Below are 24,115 nucleotides of genomic sequence, written 5' to 3' on the forward strand. Positions count from 1 at the left end.
CCATACTAAAGCTTCTCTGCTTACCTTTCTCTGTATGGTTATTTGATACGTGTTCTTTCTACGCTAGATGGAAGTACCTTGGGAGCAGGAGCCACATTCAACTATGCTTGCTTTCACATCTCCTCAGTGCCAGGCACATAGTAGATCAACAATGAATATTTGGAAACCTCTGCCCTCCAACCTCATACTTCCTACTTAGGGGACAACAGATGAATGTGGAAGACACTAGCAGATGATGCATCTGTCTGCACCTTAGAGACAGGTTTAGACTAAGTGCAGCAGAGAGTTGGGCTCCAGAGACAGTTGTGGAAAGTTCTTGGGAGCTTTCAAAACACTCTTGCCTTTCAGGGGCTCATCCCTGTTTACCAAGCATCTACTGTGTGCTAGGCCCTGGACTAGATGCTGGGGATACACCAGAGACCCAGGCATATAATGCCACAGTCTTCAGGGAAACTGGGGCTGTGTGTGTACGGAGGCAGAAAATAAATCTATAAACAAACTGATGAGATAATCATGCAGTGTGATAAATACTAGGAAAACAATCACAGGGTAAGGGAATGGAGAGTGACTGTGGGGTGGATGGCAGGGACACCTTAGCAGGAGAGGCCTCTCTGAGGGATAAGGGGCTAGGGATCAACCACATTCCTATCTACCTCACAGCAGTCCTCTGGGTAGGAGATGCAGGTATATAGGAAATGCACTCATTTTATAGATAAGACCAGCGAGGCCCAAGGAGACAAAAGAGCTTGTGAAGGGGGGCACAGCCAAGAAACAAGCTGGGATTCAAACTGCCGCCTTTGGCTCTGTGACTTTCTATGGGAACTGAGCTGGGTCGGGTGGGGAGACTAAACTCAGGGAATTGTCTGAAGGGCTAGGAGGGCTCCCAGGAGCATGCATTCTGGCATGGCAAAGGAGCAGCATGCCCAACGGCTAAAGGTGAGAAGCAGCTTCCCTACAGGGCCTCTCAGCAGTTAAGGCAGCCAGTGCCTGGCTGCTTGTCATTCTCTTTCCATGTGGGGCTCCTTCATCTGTCTTTTACTGCCAGTAACATTTTCACTGGCCTGCTCAGAAATCATGACAAGGTGGACCTCAACTCATGTTGTTCCTCAGCTTCAGTTAGGATTAGGGCTTTGTGGAGAGGGTGAGTGTGCCTGGGAGAAGTTCTCTGTGAGAGCTCTAGATTTCTGTCTTATGCCAGTTCCCAGGAGCAGCGAAAGTTGCCAAATGTTCAGTCATTCACTGGTTCATTCAGGTATCCATCCATTGCACATTTATAACTTGCCCATTCTAATCCTCTAAAGAATGGGAGCTTGACATTCTCAATCCACGCAATCTTTTGAGCCATTTTAGAGTTATCCCCCGCTGCTGTAAGCCCCGATAATGATGATGGAGACGACAATGTCTGTCATGTCCCTACGGCGTGTCTGCATCCAGCACTGTGCTCAGGACTTTGCTCTTGTTACTGTTACCCCTTACATAAACCCAAGAGAGTTATTTCTCCTTCTAGAGTTATTTTCTATTCAGAAAATCATTATCTTCTCTCCTAGAAATGGCAAAACTAAAGTTCAGGGAGATTCAGTGATTTGCTCAGTAATGCACAGCTGATGGGAGGCAAAGCTAGGATGTGAACAGAGGCCAAACCTGGCTCCAAAGCCAAAGTTCTTTCTACTCCATCATGTGGCCTTGAGATCCGGCGTCAGTAAGCTACGGCCCGTGGCCAAACCCGGCCACTGTCTGTTCTTGCAAGCCCCATGAGAATGAAGACTGGATTTTACGTTTGCCCTCCAATTCAGTGAAATGTTTTCTCTCAAGAAAGAATTCTACTTTTGTTATTAGTAGACCTATATTGAAAAAAACCGCTGTGCTCAATTATTATTATTATCTTTTGAATTTCATTAAAAAAACCCAAGGAAAGTTGTTTTCTCTCTTGTTACATAAAGTGCCCACATGATATTGCAATTTTGGCTCTTGGCTCACATCTCCTAAAATATTTACCCCCTGGCCGTCCACAGAAAGTGTTTGCTGACCCTGGCTTTAGATGCTAATTTAAACTTAGTATCAACTATGTTTCAGCCAAAATAGAAATATTTATTGTTTTGCCATGTGAAAACAGGGAAGCGTATAAGAGTCTGCACACTTACTATTCTTAACTTATATACTTTGATAGCATACTTAATATACTTTTTATATATTGGAGAGGAAATAAACATTAACATGGTGAAAATTAGAAAAAAAAAACAATGAATAACAAAGAATGTCCATGTACTGATAGCAGTTTCTGAGCATAGGAGGTCTTGAATGACTGCCTACATAAGGAATGTGTTTGGTTAACTGGATATATCTTGAACTGGATCCTGACTGTGCCTGATAATGTTCCTTAGAACATGCTAGATTTGTGGTTTCAGTTATGCCCCCAAGAATGAAGGGTGTGAGTTTTTCGTCCAAATGAAAATCCTGTTCCTCTTCACATGATTGAGATTCAGCTGGCCTGGAGCCCATCGGGGGTCTAGACAAAAAACCAGTGACCAATCATCGTCTACTTATTTTCACCCTCCCTCCTGCAGAGCTGGGAACTGTGAACTCTTTGGCCAGGGCTGTCTGAATACAAAGTGAGTTGTCTGTCTGGCTTCTCAGTTCTACAGAATGAAATTTCCACTCTTTCCTTCCCACGCAAAAGGGACTTTGTGTCAGTTCACCAAACTACACCCCATCGGGTAACACCATGATATATCAGTGGGGCTCCCCACTTCACATTACCAAATGGGAATTGACATGAAAGTAGGGGAAGGGAGAGGGATAGAACTGCACCTGGATTGGTCTGGGGAGCACTGGCAGGCACCCTGATGATATACTGAAGGAAGAAGGGGGATATCAGGTCCAAAAGGCAGTTTAGGGTGATCATGGGTGACTTTGAACCCAGGTTATGGGTTGGGACTTCACTCTGGAGGCAATGGGGAGCCACGACTGGTTCTTTTTAAGACATTTTAAAAATATTTACATTTTTTGTAGAGACGGGGTCCCACTACGTTACCCAGACTGGTCTTGAACTCCCGAGCTCAAGGGATTCTCCCATCTTGGCCTCCTAAAGTGCTGGGATTACAGGCGTGAGCCACTGCACCTAACCCATTACTGGTTCTTGAGATGAGGAGTTCAAGGCTTTAATTTGCACTGTAGGGAGATATTCTGGCAGCAGTATGAAGGAAGGAAGGAAAATTCTTGTTCACAGGGCTTGCTGGCAACCTTCTCATCTGTTGGAAAGCGCTTTGTGAAGCCCCTCTTGGAGGAGTGTTTCATCCCTCACTGTTCTCCCTAGCATCCCTGGCTCTTGGCCCGGTTTCTACCAGTAGCCGGCCCTTTTAAGCAAACAGTGTCACTATCACTCTATGAAAACAAGATGCCTGGGTAAGGAGCCCTCTCAACATGTGTCAGGATGAAATGTGCTCTTCTTGCCTCTGAGCCATTTTCTGTGTCCTTAACCCAGTCATCTCGAAGGATGAGAGATCTGAGGATATCCTGGATCTATCATCTGGTGGTCCCTCAGCCACCAGAAACAAGCTAGCAGCTGAGAGTCAGAATGCCCAGCCTACTTGGGTCTCATCATCCTGGCCCTTTCTCTGCACAAACTTAGTCTCTCCCACAATCTTTTGTAGCGAGGTCTGCAATTTCTAAATTGCAACAGGTGGCTGAGAGGGGAGATACCAAGTCAGGCTGCCTGGATTCATAGCTGTGTGACCTTGGGCAAATGAACTAACTTATCTGTGCCTCTGTTTTTTCACCTGTTAAATGGCGATTGTAATGATAGCAACATCATAGGATTGTGGTGTGGGTTAAATGACATAACGGAGTTTTTGGACTTTCTAAGGGCTCAATAATGATTTGCTAAAATCTTGTCTATTCCTTACCTCTATCCACCTTGCAGGCTAGAAATGTAAAGCCCGGAGGGATTAAATCACTTTCCTAAAATGACAAAGACATGTTGAAGGCAGGTTTGGAAGCCTGGATTTCCTTCCATGATACCAAGGGCATGTAGACTAGCAGGGGGTCATTCCTGCCACTGATGAGCTCTGTTTTATCCCCTGTCAGTTCTCTCTATCTGTGCAAGGCCAGAGAATTGAGTCGTGTGAGTTTTTCATCATTTGCCACTGCTCCAGACTCAGCTCCACTCATCCTCTGCTTAGAGGACCTGCTCCTCCCCATATCTGATCCTGCCCCTGGAGACAGTCTACTGTCTACTTATTTTCACCCTCCCTCCTACAGAGCTGGGAACTGTAAACTCTTTGGCCAGGGCTGTCTGAATACAAAGTGAGTTGTCTGTCTGGCTTCTCAGTTCTACAGAATGAAATTTCCAGCTCTTTCCCTCCCACACAAAAGGGACTTCATATCAGTTCACCAAACTACACCCCATTGGGTAACACCATGATATGTCAGTGGGGCTCCCCACTCCACATTACCAAATGTGAATTGACATGAAAGTAGGGGAAGGGAGAGGGATAGAAATGCACCTGGATTGGTCTGGGGAGCACTGGCAGGCACCCTGATGTGGTTCTCAGGGTTGAGCCTGCCTCAGTATCCCCTAGACGGCTGGTTAAAACATATCTCTGCTCCCCCACCCTTGCCACCACCTTCCCACAGTGTCTGATACAGTAGATCTGGGGTGGGGCACAATAATTTGCAAATTCCTAGGGGATGCTGGTGTGGTCGGGGCCACTCTTTGAGAACCGCTGTTATAGACTGTTTAAAAATAACTTTATACATAAGCTCAGCAAAACTGATATCACCAATTCAGTTCAGTTACAACAAAGGCTCATTTGAATTCCTGGGATGTTTAAATTTAACACTATTTTTAAGAAAGGCCAATAAGGCCATTCTCAGGCTACTTCCCCTATTAAGGAGCTAGTATGGTCAAATGAAAGTTCTTTGGGACTATGGTAAAAGGCATGGAGAAGAATACTTTATAATTAGCATATCAGTTGTTTCTTGTTCATGTTCCCAACTATCTAAGATTGGAGTTTGCTCATGAGAACGCTTCCAACATCTGTCATGTGACCTTGTTTGGAGACTATTTCCCACCTGGGTAGAGGATGTGTGAAACAAACCTTTCAGAAGTAGAACAAATGGGAAGTTTCTCCCCATGCCAATAAAGTGTTGCCTTGTTCCTTATTCTAATGGCACAAGATTCTTAATTGAAATGAAAGATTTTGAATATTGGGGTCTTTGCAATTTGTAAACACCTGCCTCAAGAAAGCTGAGGAACATTTTAGATTCAGCTGCTCAAAAGTTAAGACCCTGCAGGGTTGTGGGGTTCCCTCAGCCATGGTGTGTTTAAGCTATGTTGGCAAATTTCTTGGATACCCTTCCAACCAACATGGAATTTAATTTCTTTTCCATGAATACAGTCCCACCTTAGTGACTCGATTCTATAGAATAGAACATGGATGAAGTGATGCTATGCAGCTCCCAGGGTAGTAATAAAGGCAATATTTTTCCCTGGGCTCTCTCTCTCAGTACACACACCTTGAGAGCCTTCAGCTGACAGGAAAGAAGTCTTGGTATCCCGAAGCTTCCATCTGAGAGCAACCATGTGGAAAGACCTTGCAGAGGTCAAGGGAGGGTCCCAGCTGTGTGTGTCTTCCCAGCCTCTAGCCCAAACATATGAGTGAACGAGTTTCAGGTGATTCCAGCCTCTTGCCTGCAAGCTCCTCCAAATGACAGCGAATGGACAGAGACAAGCTGTCCCCACTGAACCCTGCCAAAATGGTGATTTGTGAGCAAAATAGATGTTGGTTTCAGCCATATGCCTTGGGATGCTTTGATATGCAGCCCTAGGTGATGGAAACATCAAATGTGTACATACAGAATTATTAAGGTTTCTGAAATGGGAGTAACCAAGACACAAAGTGTTTTAGGCAACAGCAGACTCGGGACAGTGGCCAAGGGTTACTCAGCTGAAGAACTGTCTCTGAGGAATGAACTGTGTTGGCCTTCAGAGAGGGATCAGCAGATATGGAGAAGGCTCTAAATCAGCAATAATCTCTGTCTCGGGTTTGCCAGAAATTCTGTCTGAATTGTGTTGTTTTCCTCTGAAAGGCCCTTATCCAAAGGCCTACCCAGTCTAAACCCAGAATGCCTCGTGGAAATCTCACTACTACAATACAGTAAATATTAACACAAGGGCCTTGAATTCAGGCACTGAGTTCTTTCCAACACAAATACTCAATAATTTATTTATAAACAGCATCTCCCCATTTCCTCTTATGGTGACTATTTACCATCTTTGCTTTGCAGCCTCATGTATCCCAGAGGTTTTTATGGGTGTGTTTCTTTTTTTTTGTAGTCTAACATCATTTCTGGCATCCTTAGCTCTCTTAATTTCTGTTTCCCCACACTGTATAGTCTTCCCAAGGCTCCCTATGGTGCAGAATATGCAGGGTGGGTGGGCAACGGTTTGGGTCATGTGCTTTGGAACATGGTTCATGCCATGGTTTCATCACTGGTGAAGCTCTTGGACAAATCATCCAACCCTCTGAACCTCAGTTTTCTCATCTGTAGCACACAGAAGCAGGCCCTGGCTCATAGGAAATGTCTTACCCTGATGTTGGTGGTCACTACTGTTAACTGATCCCTTCACCTTACGTTTCTTCTTGGGGCAGGTTATCTATTATGGGTCTCTCTGCCAAGCAAGGCAAAATATTAAACATTTCTAACTGAATTTCCCTCCCTGGTTATGTGATGAAGTGAGGGAGATGGAAAGTCTTCATAAATGCTACAGGTATAAGAGAACATCAGTGTGGGTTGTTCTCAAATCCAGCTCTGACAAGCATGGGCCCAAGGACTGGCTCCTTGCAAAAAGATGCTGCTTGGTCCACAGCTGAGCAGGGACAGAGTCTCAGATGTGTTCACTCCCATTGCAATGGCCTTGCCCGGGGCTTAGAACTGTGTGGATGCTCCGGAGATGGGAGCATCTGTTAATTAGAGTCTGTGTCAGGTTTGGAGTGAGGCAGGTCTGGATCCTAGTTTTGCATTAACTACTCACCATCTAGGTGACTAGACAATTTCCTCAGCTTTGTTTTTTGAAATTTTTGTTTTTGTCTGTGATCCACAGTGGGAAATACATTTCATGTCCTGATCCAACACACACACACACTCCTGAAAAAAAAAAAGCTTTCTAGAAAAATATTTACTACTCCTGAAACACTCTCCCCTTTTCAGTTAAAAATATTCTGGTTGTAATCCACTAAATTGATGTATTACCTACTGATGGATTGTGACCTGAAGTTTGAAAACACTGTTTAACTTTAAGAGTGTCTCTTAATTCCCTTGTCTGTAAAAAGGAGGACGATATACTTTGTAGGATAGTTCTTAGGATTAAGTAAAACAACATGCAAAATCTCTGGCACAGTGCCTGGCACAACCTAGGTAGTCAATGAATGGGAGATGACAGCATCAACATCATCGTCATCACTTAACCCATGTTAGCAAAACAAAATTGAGTAAAACCAAAGAGATTAATAAAAAGTTAAAACCATTCTTTATGATTCTTCTAGTTCAGGGGTCAGGAAACCTCACCCATCTGTGGGCCAAATCCAGCCTACCACCTGTTTTTGTAAATACAGTCTGACTGGAACACAGCCAGGATCATCTGTTTAGATATTGCCTATGGCAGCTTTAGTGCTTCAAGAGCTCTGGTAATTAGTTGTGACAGAGACCATGTGGCCTGAAAAACCTTCAATATTCACTACATGCCCTGTACAGAAAAAGTTTACCAATTCCTGTTTTAGTCAATGGAATAATATGCAGCCCACTCAAAAAAAAAAAGCTCATGAAGGCCATGTGGCAACATGGGAAAGTATTTATAGTATAAAAAGTGGGAGAAAGGGAAGTTTCTTTGGAAAAAAAAAAAAGATCTCCCTGAAAGTCACTAAAGTATCTCCACTGCAAAGCAAGAGGCAAGCAGATGTCGAGAAGCTGGTAACCATAGTGATTTTGCAGTTGCCCCCAGGCCCCTGCCCATGATGCCTGAGCCACGGGTGGTGGGACTGTGGGGAGCAGGGATTCCTCTGGGTGAATGACCCCAGGTTTGTCTCTGGGCCTCTTACCCTCCTGTCCTCCAGCTCAGATGGGGCTCACTAAGTGGAGAGGAGTGGCAGTTTCAAATTCCCAAGTGGAGCTGGCAGGAAAGCCAGCCAGCCCGCCTGCCGAGCCCACAAGCCAAACATCTGCTTAGACAAAGACTTGGAAGTCCCTTGCCCACAAATATGTCCCTCTATTGGGGCTGGAGTTGGGCTGAGCCGCCAGCTGCTGTAAGTTTCCATCTGAGAGGCAGAACTTTGGCGGGGAGGGAGGGGACGGAGGACTCCCATCCTCCTCTCAGCATTCTTGTGGGGAAATGGGGCAGAGGGGTCAGACTGTGCTCCCAGCATCCTGGAGGATGATTTAGAACCATATTCACACGTTTTTATGACTGTGGGGAACATCTTCACTTCTCTCAATGGACTGTCATCCTCCTAAGTTTGCTCTTTTGGGGCAGTCACTTGGCCTGAGAAAGGAGTGGTTGGGGAAGGGGCAAGACGGGGAGGCGCCCGACAGGAATGGTAAATGCTAGAGTAGAGATCACATTAAAGGCTATGTTCTGGCTTTCTTTCCCCTTTCTTCAGTTACAAGTTCGGGGTGTGGAGAAAGGCGGAAATTCCTGGGCAAAATAACCATGCCCGGGAAATCTGTGTATTTAATTTCTGAGAAAATATTCAGCGAGCTCTCTAAATGCAGGGCAATGGCTTGGTGGAGCTGCTAAAAGTCAGAACATTAAGATCATTGCCCACTCAGCTCAGGGGCCCATCAATTCCATCCAGGTGGGGAGTGCAGGGCTTGGAGAGTACGCGAGGGACTCCCACCAGCCTGGTGAGTACGACGGGTCCAGGTTGCTGGAGTCAGCAGCTCCCTGGCCATGGAGATCTCTGATACTCAAAAGGCCCACAAGAACCCACAGTGCGTGGAACTGGGGGTGGATAGGGGAGTCCTTTCATTGTTCTCAGTATGCAGATAAGAGGCTCCCAAATGCTTAGTGGGCTGAGCTGCGAGTTACCCCAAACACTGCTGCCCACCCTGGAGAACCTAAACACTCATGTATATACCCCGTGGCATGGTTGGACCCACCCTGCCGAGGCCCCACCCCAAGACGGCTTCAGACTACATTCTGCCACTGAAGCAGAAGGACTGGGGATTGAACCGAAGCCCCACTTTCATCAGCAAGTGGGGTAACCTCACTGTGCCCCAGGTTCCTCATCTGTGAAATGGGTATAACAACCCCAACCTCTCTCGCTGGTTGTTACAAATAGTTAAAGAGGTTTACTACTTAGGAGGTTGAGGCAGGAGGATGGTTTGAACCTGGGAGTTTGAGGCTGCTGTGAGCTATGATCCTGCCACTGCACTCCAGCCTGGGTGAGAGAGTGAGAGCCGTGTATCCAGAAAAATAAAAAATAAAGAGATTGAGACCTTGCACAGTGCCTGCTGCAGGCTCACAGTTTCCCCTTTCTTCCCTTGATTCTCATCTTGTCTTCTTTCCTACCCTCCATCCCTGCACAATGGGACAAGTGAGGAAAAGAGAGGGAGACTAAATATTTTTGAATTGCATTGGCCTCACTGATTGAAAAGGGCTCACTTCTTCAGGGGTGACAGCGGGTGCAGTAGCATTTGGGACCAGGATTTTTCAGGCTTGGTATTGCCCCATGAAGAAGGATTACTCTGACAACTTGGTGGCCGGAGGAACTTCCCATGATATCCTGCCTCTCCTAACCTCAGTGTAATAATAACACTTACAGAGGACTGCCCTGAGGTAGGCATGGACAGCCACAGCTTTTCGATCATTTCTGAAGTGGACAGAGGTGCCAAGGCTAATTTTAGGTGGCCCTATCCTGTCAGTAGGGCCCGTCTGCTGGCCTGGGGTTGGGAAGCTGGGATTGGGGTCAGAATCTGCTCACTGTGTTCAGATCATGTAACTGACAGTCCGGTCATGCAGGTGGGCTGGGCTCGGACGGCAGTGCATCCTGCAACCTGGCCACCACTGTTATCTGGGCTCACTCAGAACATGGCCCCTTAGTAGGAATTCCCCACAGGCATTTTGGCAATAACGCTTCTCTGGTATGGACATTATTTTCCAATGGGGACGGTTGGGTTGGGGGGCTTGGTGGGAGGACTTGGCAGGCTGACCCTGCCATCGCTCCGATAGGCCCTCTCCCAAGGACTCAGAGGAAGGACGTCCCCCAGCAGGTGGACAAGGTGGGAGGGAGCCGAGGAAGCTCACAGCTGGTGTGTGTCAGGGGGTGGGTGTAGTGGAAAGTGGGGCCCTGGCCTCAGATTGCAGAGAGTTAGTGTCATCAGGGATGGGGGCCATCAAGATAGGGTACAGAGCATAGTGTGGTAGATTCTGCACCTGTGCTTCCAGAACTCTCCAGCAACAGGAAGGGTTATGCAGCATTCTCAAAGGTGCGCTCGCTTGGGGTAACCCACCCCCCATCCCACATAAATAAATACATACATAACTTTGGGAGGCCAAGGCAGGTGGATCACAAGGTCAGGAGATCGAGACCATCCTGGCTAACATGGTGAAACCCCGTCTCTACTAGAAATACAAAAAATTATCTGGGCATGGTGGCAGGTGCCTGTAGTTCCAGCTACTCGGGAGGTTGAGGCAGGAGAATGGCGTGAACCTGGGAGGCGGAGCTTGCAGTGAGCCAAGACCGTGCCACTGCACTCCAGCCTGGGCGACAGAGTGAGACTCCATCTCAAAATACATACATATATACATACATAGAGCCAGGAGGCCAAATACATCTGGAAAATGCCCATGTTACCATCTAGACTCTCACTATAGGCCAAATTGGTGGTATCATTTCTGCTGAGCTCACATCTAAGGTACTTTTTTTTTTTTTTTTTTTCCTGAGATGGAGTCTCGCTCTGTTGCCCAGGCTGGAGTGCAGTGGCCAGATCTCAGCGCACTGCAAGCTCCACCTCCCGAGTTTACACCATTCTCCTGCTTCAGCCTCCCAAGTAGCTGGGACTACAAGTGCCCGCCACCTCGCCCAGCTAATTTTTTGTATTTTTTTCTGGTAGAGACGGGGTTTCACCGTGTTAGTCAGGATGGTCTCAATCTCCTGACCTCGTGATCCGCCCGTCTCAGCCTCCCAAAGTGCTAAGGCACTTTTTAACACTGTTAGCAGCAGTCCTCAAAGTGTAGCCCCAGACCAGCATCACCCAAGGACTTGTTAGCAATGCACATGCAAAGGCTCCACCCAACACCTACTACTAAGAAGCTCTGGAAGTGGGACCCAGGCTTCTGGAGTTTAACAAGCCTTTCTTTAGTTTAAGGACCACAGCACTGGCCTCCTAAAGGCTCTGAGAAGTTCTGTAAAGAAACCCATGTAGTTTCTTTCACTCCTGCTGTAGTTTCATGTTCACTCTAATGTTTCCTGAGCCAGCCACATGATCCTTTTATGGTCCAAAATATCTGGTAGCTCTCCTAGGAATAAGCTTTGGGAAATGGGAAAGAACATAGACTTGATTTTAGGCAGATGTTAATTTGAATCCCAGTTCTGAGGCCCAGCAGCCTGGGGAGGCACAGCCACTTCACATATTGGGGCAGTTGTAAGCTTTAAATCAGATACTTGCTTAGTCCTGTCCTTGGTTCAGGCAATGCCCACGGACTTGCCAACACTAACGACAATCACAATGAACACGATTAAGATGATAAACAGGCAGGTGTTACAGTTCCCGTATGTTCACGTCTCTCTTTTTGCCCTTCATTTATCTCCCATAAAATGAAGTTTTATGGGAGTTTTGGGGTGTCAGGCTGAGTCCTACAATTTCTTCCCCACACCTTTATTTTCAAGTTGAATCCCTGGACCACTTCTTGCAAAAATCATTGCCCTTCACCAGGGGAGCAGAAGTCAGGCTTCCTGCCTGATGCTTGGCTCTGGTAATTGTTCTATGCTGCCCTTTTATGAGAAAGGAGAGGGCGCAAGCGTACAGGGCGGCCAGCACACACGTCCACTTGATGTGAATGCTGGTGAGGCAAGGCAGACGGGTCAGGGAGTGCAGCCCATACCCACTCCTAATGGCGGGGTTGCTGGGAACACATTGTCTGTGGCCTGTCAGCCTATCTAGCTACCTTTATCAGGATTCACTCCCCTGTTTCAAGGAGGTGAAAAGGGAGTTAAATAAGGGCACACAGTCTTCTTCCTGTCTGGAACAAATAACAAGCAGGGTTTTACAACTTAGCATCTTATCACAGAAAGGGTATTGGATCCAGGTTCTGCCCCATAGAAACCATGGGATCTTAGAAAAGCTACCTATTATCTTTGAATCTCACCTGTAAAATGGGTTTGGTAACATTCACCCTACCAGGCAACTGTGAGAATTAAAGATAGACCCTGACAGTGTGAGCATAGTGTTTGGCACAGAGCAGGGGCTTAATAAATGTGGAATTGGAATCGTGCCGTCCCCCTAGGCAAATTGCCCATCCAAATAGATCCCATTTTTTAGGCTTAAGTTCAAACTTTCATTCATGGGTCACATATTTATTGAGCAACTGCTATGTATATCAATGACAGCCACTGCAAATAAAGAGATGAACAAGACCTCAGCATCTACAGAGGATGACAGACATTCATTCACTAATTACATAATAATTAAATTAAAATTGTGGTTGGGGCAGGGACATAGAAGTCTGTCTCCCACAGCTAGCCCAGCCCAGTCCAACCAATAAAGGCTTCCTTTGGAATCCCTACTTATTTTCTGACTTTGGCCTTTTCCATTTACTGTCTAGTATTGCTATTTAAATGCTTCTCAAGTGTCACAGTTATTTCCTAAAACTGACTGTAGGACCCGGGTTCTCGCGCTGCCTTTGCCTTTGTTCAATGCTGAACAAATATGCGAGGCTCAGTCAAGAATAAAATACGATGTCAGATCCACATGTCTCTTGGGAATGGCGATTTGGAAATACTACAACGACTTAGAGGTCTCCTTCCAACTTGGAATTATCTAGTATTTAGGGTTTATGAACAAACAGCTATTTGAGGGTGGACAGAAGCCAGGATCAGGGTGGGGCGGGGAAGACCAGTTTATAGACCATGGTAACTAGATCTAGTATTTTTTTCTTTTTTACATCCCTAGGACATGTATTCTTCCTGAGAACTGGGCCTTTTATGAATCACTGCCAAATCTGTAGTAGAGGAAATAAATCGTTTTTTGGTCTTAGAGTCCTCAGATAAAACACTGCCTTGGATGGCAATCCCAGATGGTGCTAATAAGATGGGGCTTGGAGATGGAAGATGCAAGTTTTGGATGATTAGCTTGAGTGACTCCAAGGGAGAAAGAGTACAACCCTCTCTGGATGTGGCAGCAGCTTCGTTTGGGCTGGCATTTCCCTGGGTCGCCTGGCTCATGGGTGACTGCCAGTCTGTTCAGCAAGGTAGATAATGTGCTTGGGGATCTCGTGTGCTGGGACTTCTATCTCCAAAAGTTAATTGCCATAGAAACAAATGAGGACACTTGGTTGATGGGGCAGGGAGAGCAAAAGGTAAAACAGGGGCTGGGGACCAGAAATGCAGTGCACACTAGCCTCAAGCATTCCTTTCGCCTTCTGTGGGGTAGTTTAAGACAAACCAAGCTGTGAGGTTTCATCTCCCCAGCGCTGGCTCCTCCTTTCTGTTTTCTCAAAATGGCTCCCAGTGGCTCACTCCTCAACAGCACTTCTTCCACACTGCCACTTCCTATGGGTTGAATATCCCCTCCAAAAACTCACGTTGAAACATAATCCTCTGCATGGCAGTATTGAGAGGTGGGGCCTTTAAGAGATGATTGGGTCGTGAGGGCTCAGGCCCTCAGGAATGGATTAATCCACTCATGGCTTAATAGATTAATGGGTTATCACATTAGTGGGACTGGCTTCTAAGAAGAGGAAGAGAGACCTGAGTTAGCACACCCAGCCCCCTTGCCATGTGATACCCTGAGCCACTTCGGGACTCTGCAGAGAGTGCTCACCAGGAAGAAGGCCCTCACCAGATGCAGCCCCTCGGCCTTGGACTTCTCAGCCTCCACATATGTATGAAATACATTCGTTTTCTTTATGAATTACCCAGTTTCAGGTATTCTGCTATAAGTAACAGAAAATGGACTAAGACACTGCTAGAAGAAACTTTTGCAAGCACAGCATGGACCATGTACCTCTGACCAAAAGCCTGTCCATGACCTTTGGAATAAAGTCCTAGCTTCATGGCATTCTGCAGTTTGGGGACAGTGTCCTCTGCTTGTTTGATTTCCTGGGGCATAGCAGCTAATACAAGCTAATCAGTATTTGACTGATGAATGGATGGAAGGAATGAACCCTCCAGAAATTCAGCCTCTGCTGCCCTTCCCAGCCTCGTGTCCCCAGCTCCCCAAGCATGCCACACTTCCAATCACGTGGGACTTCTTTTAATCCTCTAAATGCACTGTGCTTTCTTGAACTCCTGGCTCTTTTTGCAAATGATCACCTCTTTAAGGGGGTACACATCCTCCCTTCAAAGCCTGAAGGCTTGGATGGCCCCTAGACATTCTTTATAGACCGGCTTGTACCTCACCAACTTCTTGAAGCTTACCCTCACCACCACGCAGGCTTAGATGTCCCTTCTCTAAACTGTGTCGGTTTTGTCTGTGACCTCCACTGGACTATGAGCCTTTCAAGGGCAGTGGTATTGTATCATTTTCCATGGGCCCGTGCCTGGCACAGAGTAAATGAGTAACCAATATCTGCTGAATGCACAAATTCATGAATAAATGCGCGAATGAGGGAACAAAGTCCTGTGATGGGGCCCTGACGGTCCAGCCCCGGGCCTGCATGGTTTCAGACTGGCTGGAAGCATGGGAGAAACTTACGTATTCCACTTCTTTGGACGGGTCACTGAGGCTGCCGTTGGTAGTAGCGGCAGTGGTCTCTGCCCCCTCTGGCTTTTCCTGTTGCTTCCCCTCCTCCTTGGGCAAGCCACCCTGCCCTGGGAGGGCCACTTCTCCCACGCCCAGGGCCTCGCTCTTATATTGCTTGACAAATTCTTCCATCAGTTTCAACTCATTCTCCAAAAGTCCACGGCAGCGCGAGGGATCCTGGTCATAGATGGGGAGCTGATGCATGAGCTGGCGGCGGCGGTAAAAGGCGCCCTCCGTGCCTGTCACTGGCTGCTTCTCCTTGGGGATGAGCTCCATGTACTGCAGTCCCTAGGGAGGAGGAGGAGGAGGAAGGGACAACGTGATGTGGACGGGGCTTCATCAGTTAAAGAAACTATGATAGAATCTACCTAAAACTAAAAATGCATTCTCTTCCAGCATTCTTAGCAACTGAAAGACCCACAGTCTTCATTTTCTTAACTTAATGCAGTTAGATTACTTTTGTAATTTTAGAAAATTACGAAAGCAATACTGTCCATTGTGACAAATAATACATACATGAGAGAAAAAAACTTTAGTAAAGGAAAAACATGCATCCCTTAGCTACCTTGTGTATGTAGGGAGTGTTCTATGTCTCAATTTTGGTGATAGGGCCATGGAAGTGTATCTGTGTAAAAGTTCGTCAAGCTGTACACATCAGACTCATGCACTTTGCCATATGCATACTGTACGATCATGTGCTACATGACAGCATTTCAGTCCACGATGGGCCATATATGCCACAGTGGTCCCATAAGATTATCATACTCTATTTTTACTGTACCTTTTCTAGGTTTGGATATGTTTATATACACAAATACTGACTGATCATTATGTTACAATTGCCTATAGTATTCAGTACAGTCACATGCTGTACAATTTGTGGTCTAGGAGCAATTGGCTATACTGTGTAGCCTAGATGCGTAGTAGGCTACAACCATCTAGGTTTGTGTAAGTGCATTCTTTGACATTCACCCAAAGACAACATCACCTCAGGACACATTTCTCAGAACGAAACCCCAGCATTAAGTGGTGTATGACTGTCCTTTGTTTTAAAAAGGATTTTAAAAACTTACACCTTATTGGCTCATGGTAACAGCTTACCAACAACTTTGTGTCTGTCCTTCCAGACTATTTCCTATGTATATTTATTAAATAAGGGCACCCAGTCTTCTTTCTGCTTGGAACAAATAATAAGCAGGGTTGTACTTAATGTACTTAAATGCTATTTTCTGTGTGTGTGTACCACTTAAAATGAGTCCTTGGTCAGTGGGTTCTGTTTCTCCTGTGACCGCGCCAGCCCATGTCATGGTGTGGGACAGGCAACAATCTTGAGTGTGAGAAAGAGACACTTGTTTGCATCTGCTAATGTGTGCTCTGTTCGTTAAGTAGCTAGCTCTCTACTTGCTAATAATAATCATTATTTTATCATTTATTCTCCAAGGAACACTGTAGTTTTCAATTTTGGACGGCACTGGAAAGAGAAAGGAGTCTACATTTACTCATGGGCTAGGTTTTCCATCAGAATTTGAATAAAGCTCATTTTGCTTTGTTCTCTGACTTTCAATTAATAGTAATAATTACATTTACTAGTTTGCCTCTATCCCCAAAGAGAAGTTGCTGTTTTTAAATCTATTCTCTAGTATCATTTGCTAGACAGTAGCCAGTTGATAAAACTCTTACAGTATAATGACAAGTAATGCCAGCTGGCTGCCTTCACGAAACCTGTGTCCCACTCGGCACTCTCTTCTCACTGGCCCCACAATTGATGGGCTTGATTTCTACCTTCACTCATGGACTTACAACTCCCCCTGCCCCCAGAAGGAAAAGCCCTCTCTTGTCTTTCCTGTTCTTACAAGCAGCACTGTATGCTTTGATCTCTCCCTAGTCCTTAACCATTCCTAGTGTATTTCAGCTGACCCTCTAGCGGGACTGTCCACTCCCTGAGGGCAGGCCATGTCCCTTCTACTGCAGTAGCAAGAGCAAAGGCTCTGGAATCAGCTTGTCCTGAACTGAAATCCTGGTTGTAGGTATCCCAGCGGTGTGACTGTGGCCATGTCATGCCGACTCTCTGCACAGGTTCTTCAGCTGTAAAAATGAGGCTTGTAAATCCTAGGGTGGCTGTAGGATTACTTAACAGAACCGTAGGACCTACCAAGCTGGTCCAACCATGGCCCATGGGCCACATATGGCCCAGGACAGCTTTGAATGTGGCCCAACAGAAATTCGTAAAAAATTTGTAAACTTTCTTAAAACATTATGATATTTTTCTGTGATTTTTTTTTTTAAGCTCATCAGCTATCCTTAGTGATAGTGTATTTTATGTATGGCCCAAGTCAATTCTTCTTCCAGAGAAGCCAAAGGATTGGACACCCCGATCTACATGCTACTGACTTTCTCTTCTCTTTTTCTTTTTTTGTTGTTGTTGTTTTTATTTGCTTTTGTTTTTTTGAGACAGAGTCTTGCTCTATCGCCCAGGCTGGAGTGCAATGGCGTGATCTCAGCTCACTGCAACCTCTACCTCCTTGCTTCAAGCGATTATCCTGCCTCTGCCTCCTAAGTGGCTGGCATTACAGGCGTGAGCCACTACACCTGGCCAATTTTTGTATTTTTAGTAGAGATGGGGTTTCGCCATGTTGGCCAACTTGGTCTCCAACTCCAACTCCCGACCTTAGGTGATCCACCTGCCTCAGCCTCCCAAAATGCTGGGATTACAGGCGTGAGCCACCGCACTTGGCCCTCTTTGCTTTTCTATCTGTGGCTTTTCTCTTTTCAAATCTCTGATTACAGTCAGATTCACCAGCTACATATGTCAAAGTAGTGTCTCTCAATGGACACAGTGTACAATAACCCTGTGAAAAATTACTAACATGCAGATTCCCAGGCACCAAGCCCCAGTCAAGATCTCCCTCCAGTAGGTTAGGTGTGGGGTACAGGAATCTGCATTTTAAACAAGAATCCTGGTAACTCTGATGCAAGAAGTTGGCTCCTGGACCTTACCTGAACTACTGTTTCAATAAAATACTGGCAAACAAAAAAAATGAGTGAGATAAACAACTGGGATTCTCAAGCACTGGACAGATATCTGAGGAAAGGCCGGAGGATGATTCCCAGCTGCTTCAGGCTTTTGCAAAACTTAAGAATTCTCAAGGAAGAAATATGAATTTTGCTAACACCTGAGAGAGGCCTAAATGAGCTCTTACTCTGCTCCAAGTTATAGTCAGAGATTAACATTCTTGATCAGAATGGTGTAATTTAAGTAGATGTTCATTTTAGATTTCCTGTTTTTGTAATATGAATTTTGTTTCTCTCAAAACTGAATATTTTTACTTCATTTACCTCCTGGGAAATATTCCTAATAAAAAAAAAAGTCAACCTTGTTTAAAATTGCTTTTTCTTAGAAAAGTATAATTAAATCATTATTGACATAAGGTATTTCATGGTTTATTAATTAAAAAATATGTAAAGGCAACTTCTAATAGTAGAATCGACAAAGTCTCAGGTCAATAACATTTCCACATCATATGACTGGTAACTGTCTGAATATTAATGTATTCACAAGTAACTGTCCAATTTGGCCTCATTTATATATTTGTTTTTATTGAACAGAACTCTTATACTTGGGTGAGTCCCAGGGACGGAGAGATTAGGGGAAGATATAGGTCAGGGCCACAGCCTGAGAAACTGTGAGAGGCAAATTGTTCATCCTGGACAACCACTTTCCATTTCCATGCCTGACCCTGACTCTGAACCTTAGCACCCGGTCTCCTGATTCCCATCACCTAGGTGGCCGCTGCTAGGTTCAGCCTCTTAGAACCCATCTGGCCCATAGCTTATCAGTTGGGGCTGGACTCATTTGGGAATTGGGGGAGTGAACACGGAAATTCATGCTGAAATGCATATTGTACAGACCCTGTTGCTGTCTGATTTTAGGGAGCAGTGGTGAGGAAGCTAGGGTTGTTGTGGGGTGGGGCAGTACAAGTCTAGGGCTTGGTACCTGCTGGGATTCAAAGTAAATAAATTCTGGGAAACAGCATAGAAAAGGGAGAGACAGGTGACCTGAGCTTCTGTGGGACTCAAATTGAGGGACGGCTGCAGATGCCCCATTGGTGGCTCTGCCCTAGATCCCAGAGGATACCTGTCTGAGACACCTTCTGGCACCGTAGGCTCATAGCATACCCAGCTAATCCCAGGTATGTCTGCATACTTCTGAATGCTTTTCAAGGTGCTTTCTCAGACAGAAGAGATGACCTGGGTGGTAGAGTGTCAGGAAGTCAGGGTTTTAGGTCCAGTCCTCCTGCTGCTCTGTGTCAGACCAAGAAAGTATCTCCTGGGCCTCAGTTTCCTCATCTACAAAGTTCAGGGTAGATTGTGTAATCCCTAGGGTTCTGACCATTGTGAGAAATCCCTGGCAATCTCACTCAATAGTCACCACAACCAAGAGAGAGAGAAGAGCAATATCACCAACCCAGATTTATAGCTCGGAAAAGGGGAAGGAGACGGTGGATTCCTGTCAAAGAGGCCAAGATAGTCCACAAACCACATGGACGAGCAGAAGCCCCTGTGCATCACACAGCTGCAGAAACATCTGGAAAGGGCTTCGTCCTGACCCCGTCTTAGGAGACTGGGTTGTCTGGTAGTTTCTTTCTTGATCAGTATGAAATTACAGATGGTTTCTAACACAAATATGTCAGCCAGGTAGGTCTGAAGAATCTCAAACCTTAGGGTGCATAAGAACCACTGGGAGACTTGTGAAAAGTTTTCTGGGTCTATCCTTAGGTTCTGATTTAGGAGGTCTGGAGAGGCCTAGAAATGAGCACTTTAAGCCAGGAGTGGTGGCACACGCCTGTAATCCCAGCATTTCCAAGGCCGACACAGGAGGATTGCTTGAGGCCAGCCTGGGAAACACAGAGAGACCTCATCTCTACAAAATACTAAAAAATCAGCCAGGTGTGGTGGCACATGCCTGTAGACCTGACTACTTCAGTGGCTGAGGTGGGAGGATCGCTTGAGTCCAGGAGCTCAAGGTTATAGTGAGCTATGATCACACCACCGCAGTCTAGCCTGGGTAACATGTCTCAAAATCCATCCATCCATCCATCCATCCATCCATCCATCCATCCATCCATCCATCCATCTATCCATCCATCCATCATCCATCCATCATCCATCCATCCATCCATCCATCCATCCATCCATCCATCTATCTGCAGTTTAAAAGTTTCTCCTGGGTGGCTCTGACACAGGGCATCCCAGGGTTGGGGCTTCTCTGGGAGCAGTGAGTGGGGAAAGAGGATGTGACCATCAGAGACAGTGGGAAGTGGCAGCCGGACAGCCAACAGGCTGGGGCAGGCACAGGGCCCTGCAGAGATGTGTTAGTGTGTAGCCTTGGGTGGCAAATTTGCTCACACTGTCCCCTTCCTATTTCTTGCCCAGGGTCTGCCCCTGCTTCCAGAATCTAAAGAAGGATTTTGGAGAAGTGGAAACAAGAGATTGGCTCACTCTGCTAGCGTGGGGATCAGGCCTGACTAGCATCTTTCTCACACCAAGTGCTGAAGCAGCCCCGTGCAGGCTGATTCGGCTCATGGGAGAGTAACTGCCCCTCCTGGGAAGACTGCTGACTTCCCCAGGTTCAGCAGTTGAAGGGATGATAGGAGCAGCCAACTCAGGGAGGGCTTGCTATGCTCCAGGCACTCTGCCAAGTGCTTCACACACGTTAACCTATTTAATTCTCACAACAATCCTAGCAGGAAGGTACTAATGTTACCTCTTGGAAAACAGAGGACAGAGAAGTTAAGTAACCTCCCCAAGGTCACACAGCTAGTATGTGATAGAGACAGCTTTGAACCCAGCAGCATGGGTCTCAAGCCCTTCTCTGCTGCCTCTCCAGAAGATGGATGATTTTCCAAGAGGAAAAATGTTCCCCAATCTCTGGAGGCATTTCCTTTAGTCATCACTTCAGAGTGAGCGGGCTGTGTAAGCATCAAGTGGTAACAGGATCCCCCATTCCCTGGATGTGTCTGTTTCTCTGGGATTCCAGGACCTGCATCCTTTTCTTGTGAACTTTACAATCATTGGTGTGCTAGGGATCCTGGGGCAGCATCTGCGTGTGGAATCAGCCAGATGTTAGCTGACCCCTGCGTTCATGGTGTCCTTTCACGGCTCTGCACTGGCTTTGGGTGTCTGTGGCTGCAGGGGTAATGTGCTTCCTGGCTGGAGCCTTGGAGAAAGGGAGTTTCCCTTCCCAAGGACCCAGTGATCCTTTTGCAGCTCAAGCTCCAGCTGGGGCTGGGCATGGTGGCTCATGCCTGTAATCCAAGCACTTTGGGAAGCCGAAGGGGGCAGATTGCTTGAGGTCAGGAGTTTGAGGCCAGCTTGGCCAACATGGTAAAACCCCATCTTTACTTAAAAAAAAATTAGCTGGGCATATAGTCCCAGCTACTTGGGAAGCTGAGGCACAAGAATCGCTTGAACCCAGGAGGCAGAGGTTGTAGTGAGATCAGATCCTGCCACTGTGACAGAGGAAGACTCAGTCTCGGAAAAAAAAAAAAAAAAAAAAAAGGCTCCAGCCTCTCTGTCTTTGCATTGTCAATGCTACCACATCCAGCTGCCACTGGTGTGTATTTAAGATGCCTGGCCTTGCCTGGCTGGTCTGAGACTTCCACCACTGCTCCCTATTCATAAACGCTGCTAATCAAGACCTCAGAATCCCTCTTAACACAGCCCTCCAAGCAACTACGATTGACTGGCATGGACTTGGGAAGGGAATGACAGGGACAGAGGTTTGGGCCAGAGTCAACCACCTGGCACTGCTCTGACTCTGAAACAGAATCTCCCAGGTATCTCTCTGATAACCAACTATGTCACGTTATCTACCTCTGACACCTGACTATGTCATAGGAGCTAAATCACGTTCCCATAACCTTTAGCAGGAGGCGTTTTCTCAGACCAGTTGGGAAGGTTGGTTTAGGTTTTATGTTTTTCCTGAGGACCTTTCTTTATTTTTCTTTTTTTCTGAGATGGAGTTTTGCTCTTGTTGCCCAGGCTGGAGTGCAGTGGCACAATCTCGGCTCACTGCAACCTCCACCTCCTGGGTTCAAGCGATTATCCAGCCTCAGCTTCCTGAGTAGCTGGGATTACAGATGCCTGCTACAACACCCGGCTAATTTTGTATTTTTAGTAGAGGCAGGGTTTCACCATGTTGGTCAGGCTGGTCTCAAACTCCTGACCTCAGGTGATCCACCCACCTCGGCCTCCCAAAGTGCTGGGATTACAGGTGTGAGCCACTGTACCTGGCCCCCTGAGGACCTTTCTGAGTTATTTGGTGTTCTGCAACCTGGCTGGGACATATTGAGTGGAGAGGTTCCAAGAATCTGACTGTATCAGGAAAGAAACTAAAAATGCAAAGCAAAGTGGAAGGGAAGGAACTCCTATACCCTGGATTAGGCAGTGAAACACACATGGGATCTGGAATCTGGAGACTCTGTTCTGATTCTTCTCTTTCTGATTCTTCCGCTGGCAGCCAAGAACAGTAAATGGGCTTCATCTGACAAGTCAACCCCAGCCCATAGTGGTGACCTAGAGTGCTGTGTGAAGAAGGATCCTGAAGGCCGATAAGGAGTCAATGGGAAACAGTACTCTGACTGATAAGCAATGCCTGCCATGGGTGTGGAAGCAGAGGGCGCGGTATGAGTAAGTGCCACCCCTGCATTGGCTCCTCATGGGCCTCTGTTTGCTCCTCTGTAAAATGGGCCTGTAACATACTCAGCAAATAGGGAGTGGTGAGATGTTCATGAGATACATATACAAATGTTCAGTGGATGCTGGTTTCCTTTGTCTTCTCCCTCTTTCCTTCCCCCAAATCCTGGCTAGCTTTCAAAGCCACACTTAAGCTGCTTCCTCTTCATGATCGCCTTCCCTGAAAATGCTAACCCAGGGTATCTGCTCCTTCCTGCCTCCCCTCCCACCTGCCAGGTCGCCTGGCCTCGCCTGGATTGGTAGGGAAGAGCCCAAACTTTGGAGTCAGGGTGGCCTGAGTTCAAGACCTGGCTCTGTCACTTAAATCGGCTGTGGGACATTTGGCTAGCTGCATCGCTGCATCCTCTCGCTGAGCCTCAGTTTCCTTCTTTGTAGATGAGGGTAATGAGCGTATACTTCTAACAGTGCTGGAAAGTTAGATGAGATTGTGCATGGATAGTTCCTAGTATAGTGGCTGGTAGACAGTAAATACTTAACAAATATCCACAATTAGGCTTATTGTTATCAGCATTTGAAGGCTTAAGAATTGCTCAGGCTTTCTTTCTGGTTGCAAAGGATGAGACATAGCAAAATTCAGTCCCATTCCCAAAATATAATCAGTCTTGATCATTCAGTAATTTAAAAAAAAGTCAGGAAGGTCAGTGGGAAGGGTGAGTTGTCCAATCTCAGAAATGTGACTTGCCCTGGACGCCCAGATGCAGAGCAGACAGAGGGGTTCTTTATAGCTATGTGGTTTTAGGAGCCAGCATTAATCACTGCCTGACGATACCTTCCCCTGATTAGTCTGGGGTCAACGTGTTTGGGGTTTTCACCAGCCGGTCCCTGACGCCTGTAGACGGCTCTTTCATGAGCTGCTTGCTTTAGTTTCCACCGACATCCTGGAGACCTGTTTGATAGCTTACCCAGACCTGGAGCTGGAGGGAGACCTGAGCTCTGAACTACCGGGCATGTCCTGGCTCTGCTGTTGTTCTGTGGCCACGCTCTGTGGCCCGGGACCAGCTCCTGTCTAGCGCTAAAAACTTTTGAAGGCCAATTAACCATTCTGTGTTTCCTTACATGTAAAACAACTCTGCCTTACAGGGTGATTGAGTTCATGGATGCTGAAGTGTTCTTTTAAAATGTGCTTTTGCTTTTCAAAAAGTACAGATCAAGAAAAAAATCTTAGCCTCTCTTCACTTTATCTGGAAGAGATTTTCCCTCCTTAAGGCAACAGCTTAGAACTGTGCGTCTCAAACTCCATATGGTGAAGGATCAAGGTTTGTTTGTTTTTCACTTATTGCAGAGTGATTTGTGGTCTCTCTCATGTGATTAGAATGTAGCACATGCCCCATGAGATTTCAGTGTGAGTCTTACCACGTGGAATTCTGTTCAATGGTATGAGTTCTCATCCCATCACACAGTT

The 24,115-nt window shown here is 46.4% G+C and overlaps 1 protein-coding gene across 1 annotated transcript in view; it reads right to left on the reverse strand.

Moving 5' to 3' along the window:
* LMCD1 (LIM and cysteine rich domains 1) overlaps positions 1–24,115 on the reverse strand; it is a 67,190-nt gene that overhangs the window by 4,919 nt on the left and 38,156 nt on the right. The window contains exon 4 of the mRNA XM_003894145.4: positions 14,911–15,246. Coding sequence (XP_003894194.1) covers positions 14,911–15,246 — 336 coding nt within the window. The remainder of the gene's footprint in view (positions 1–14,910; positions 15,247–24,115) is intronic.

Source organism: Papio anubis, chromosome 2, assembly GCF_008728515.1.
Source record: "Papio anubis isolate 15944 chromosome 2, Panubis1.0, whole genome shotgun sequence".
In the NCBI taxonomy this organism is placed as follows: Eukaryota; Metazoa; Chordata; class Mammalia; order Primates; family Cercopithecidae; genus Papio; species Papio anubis.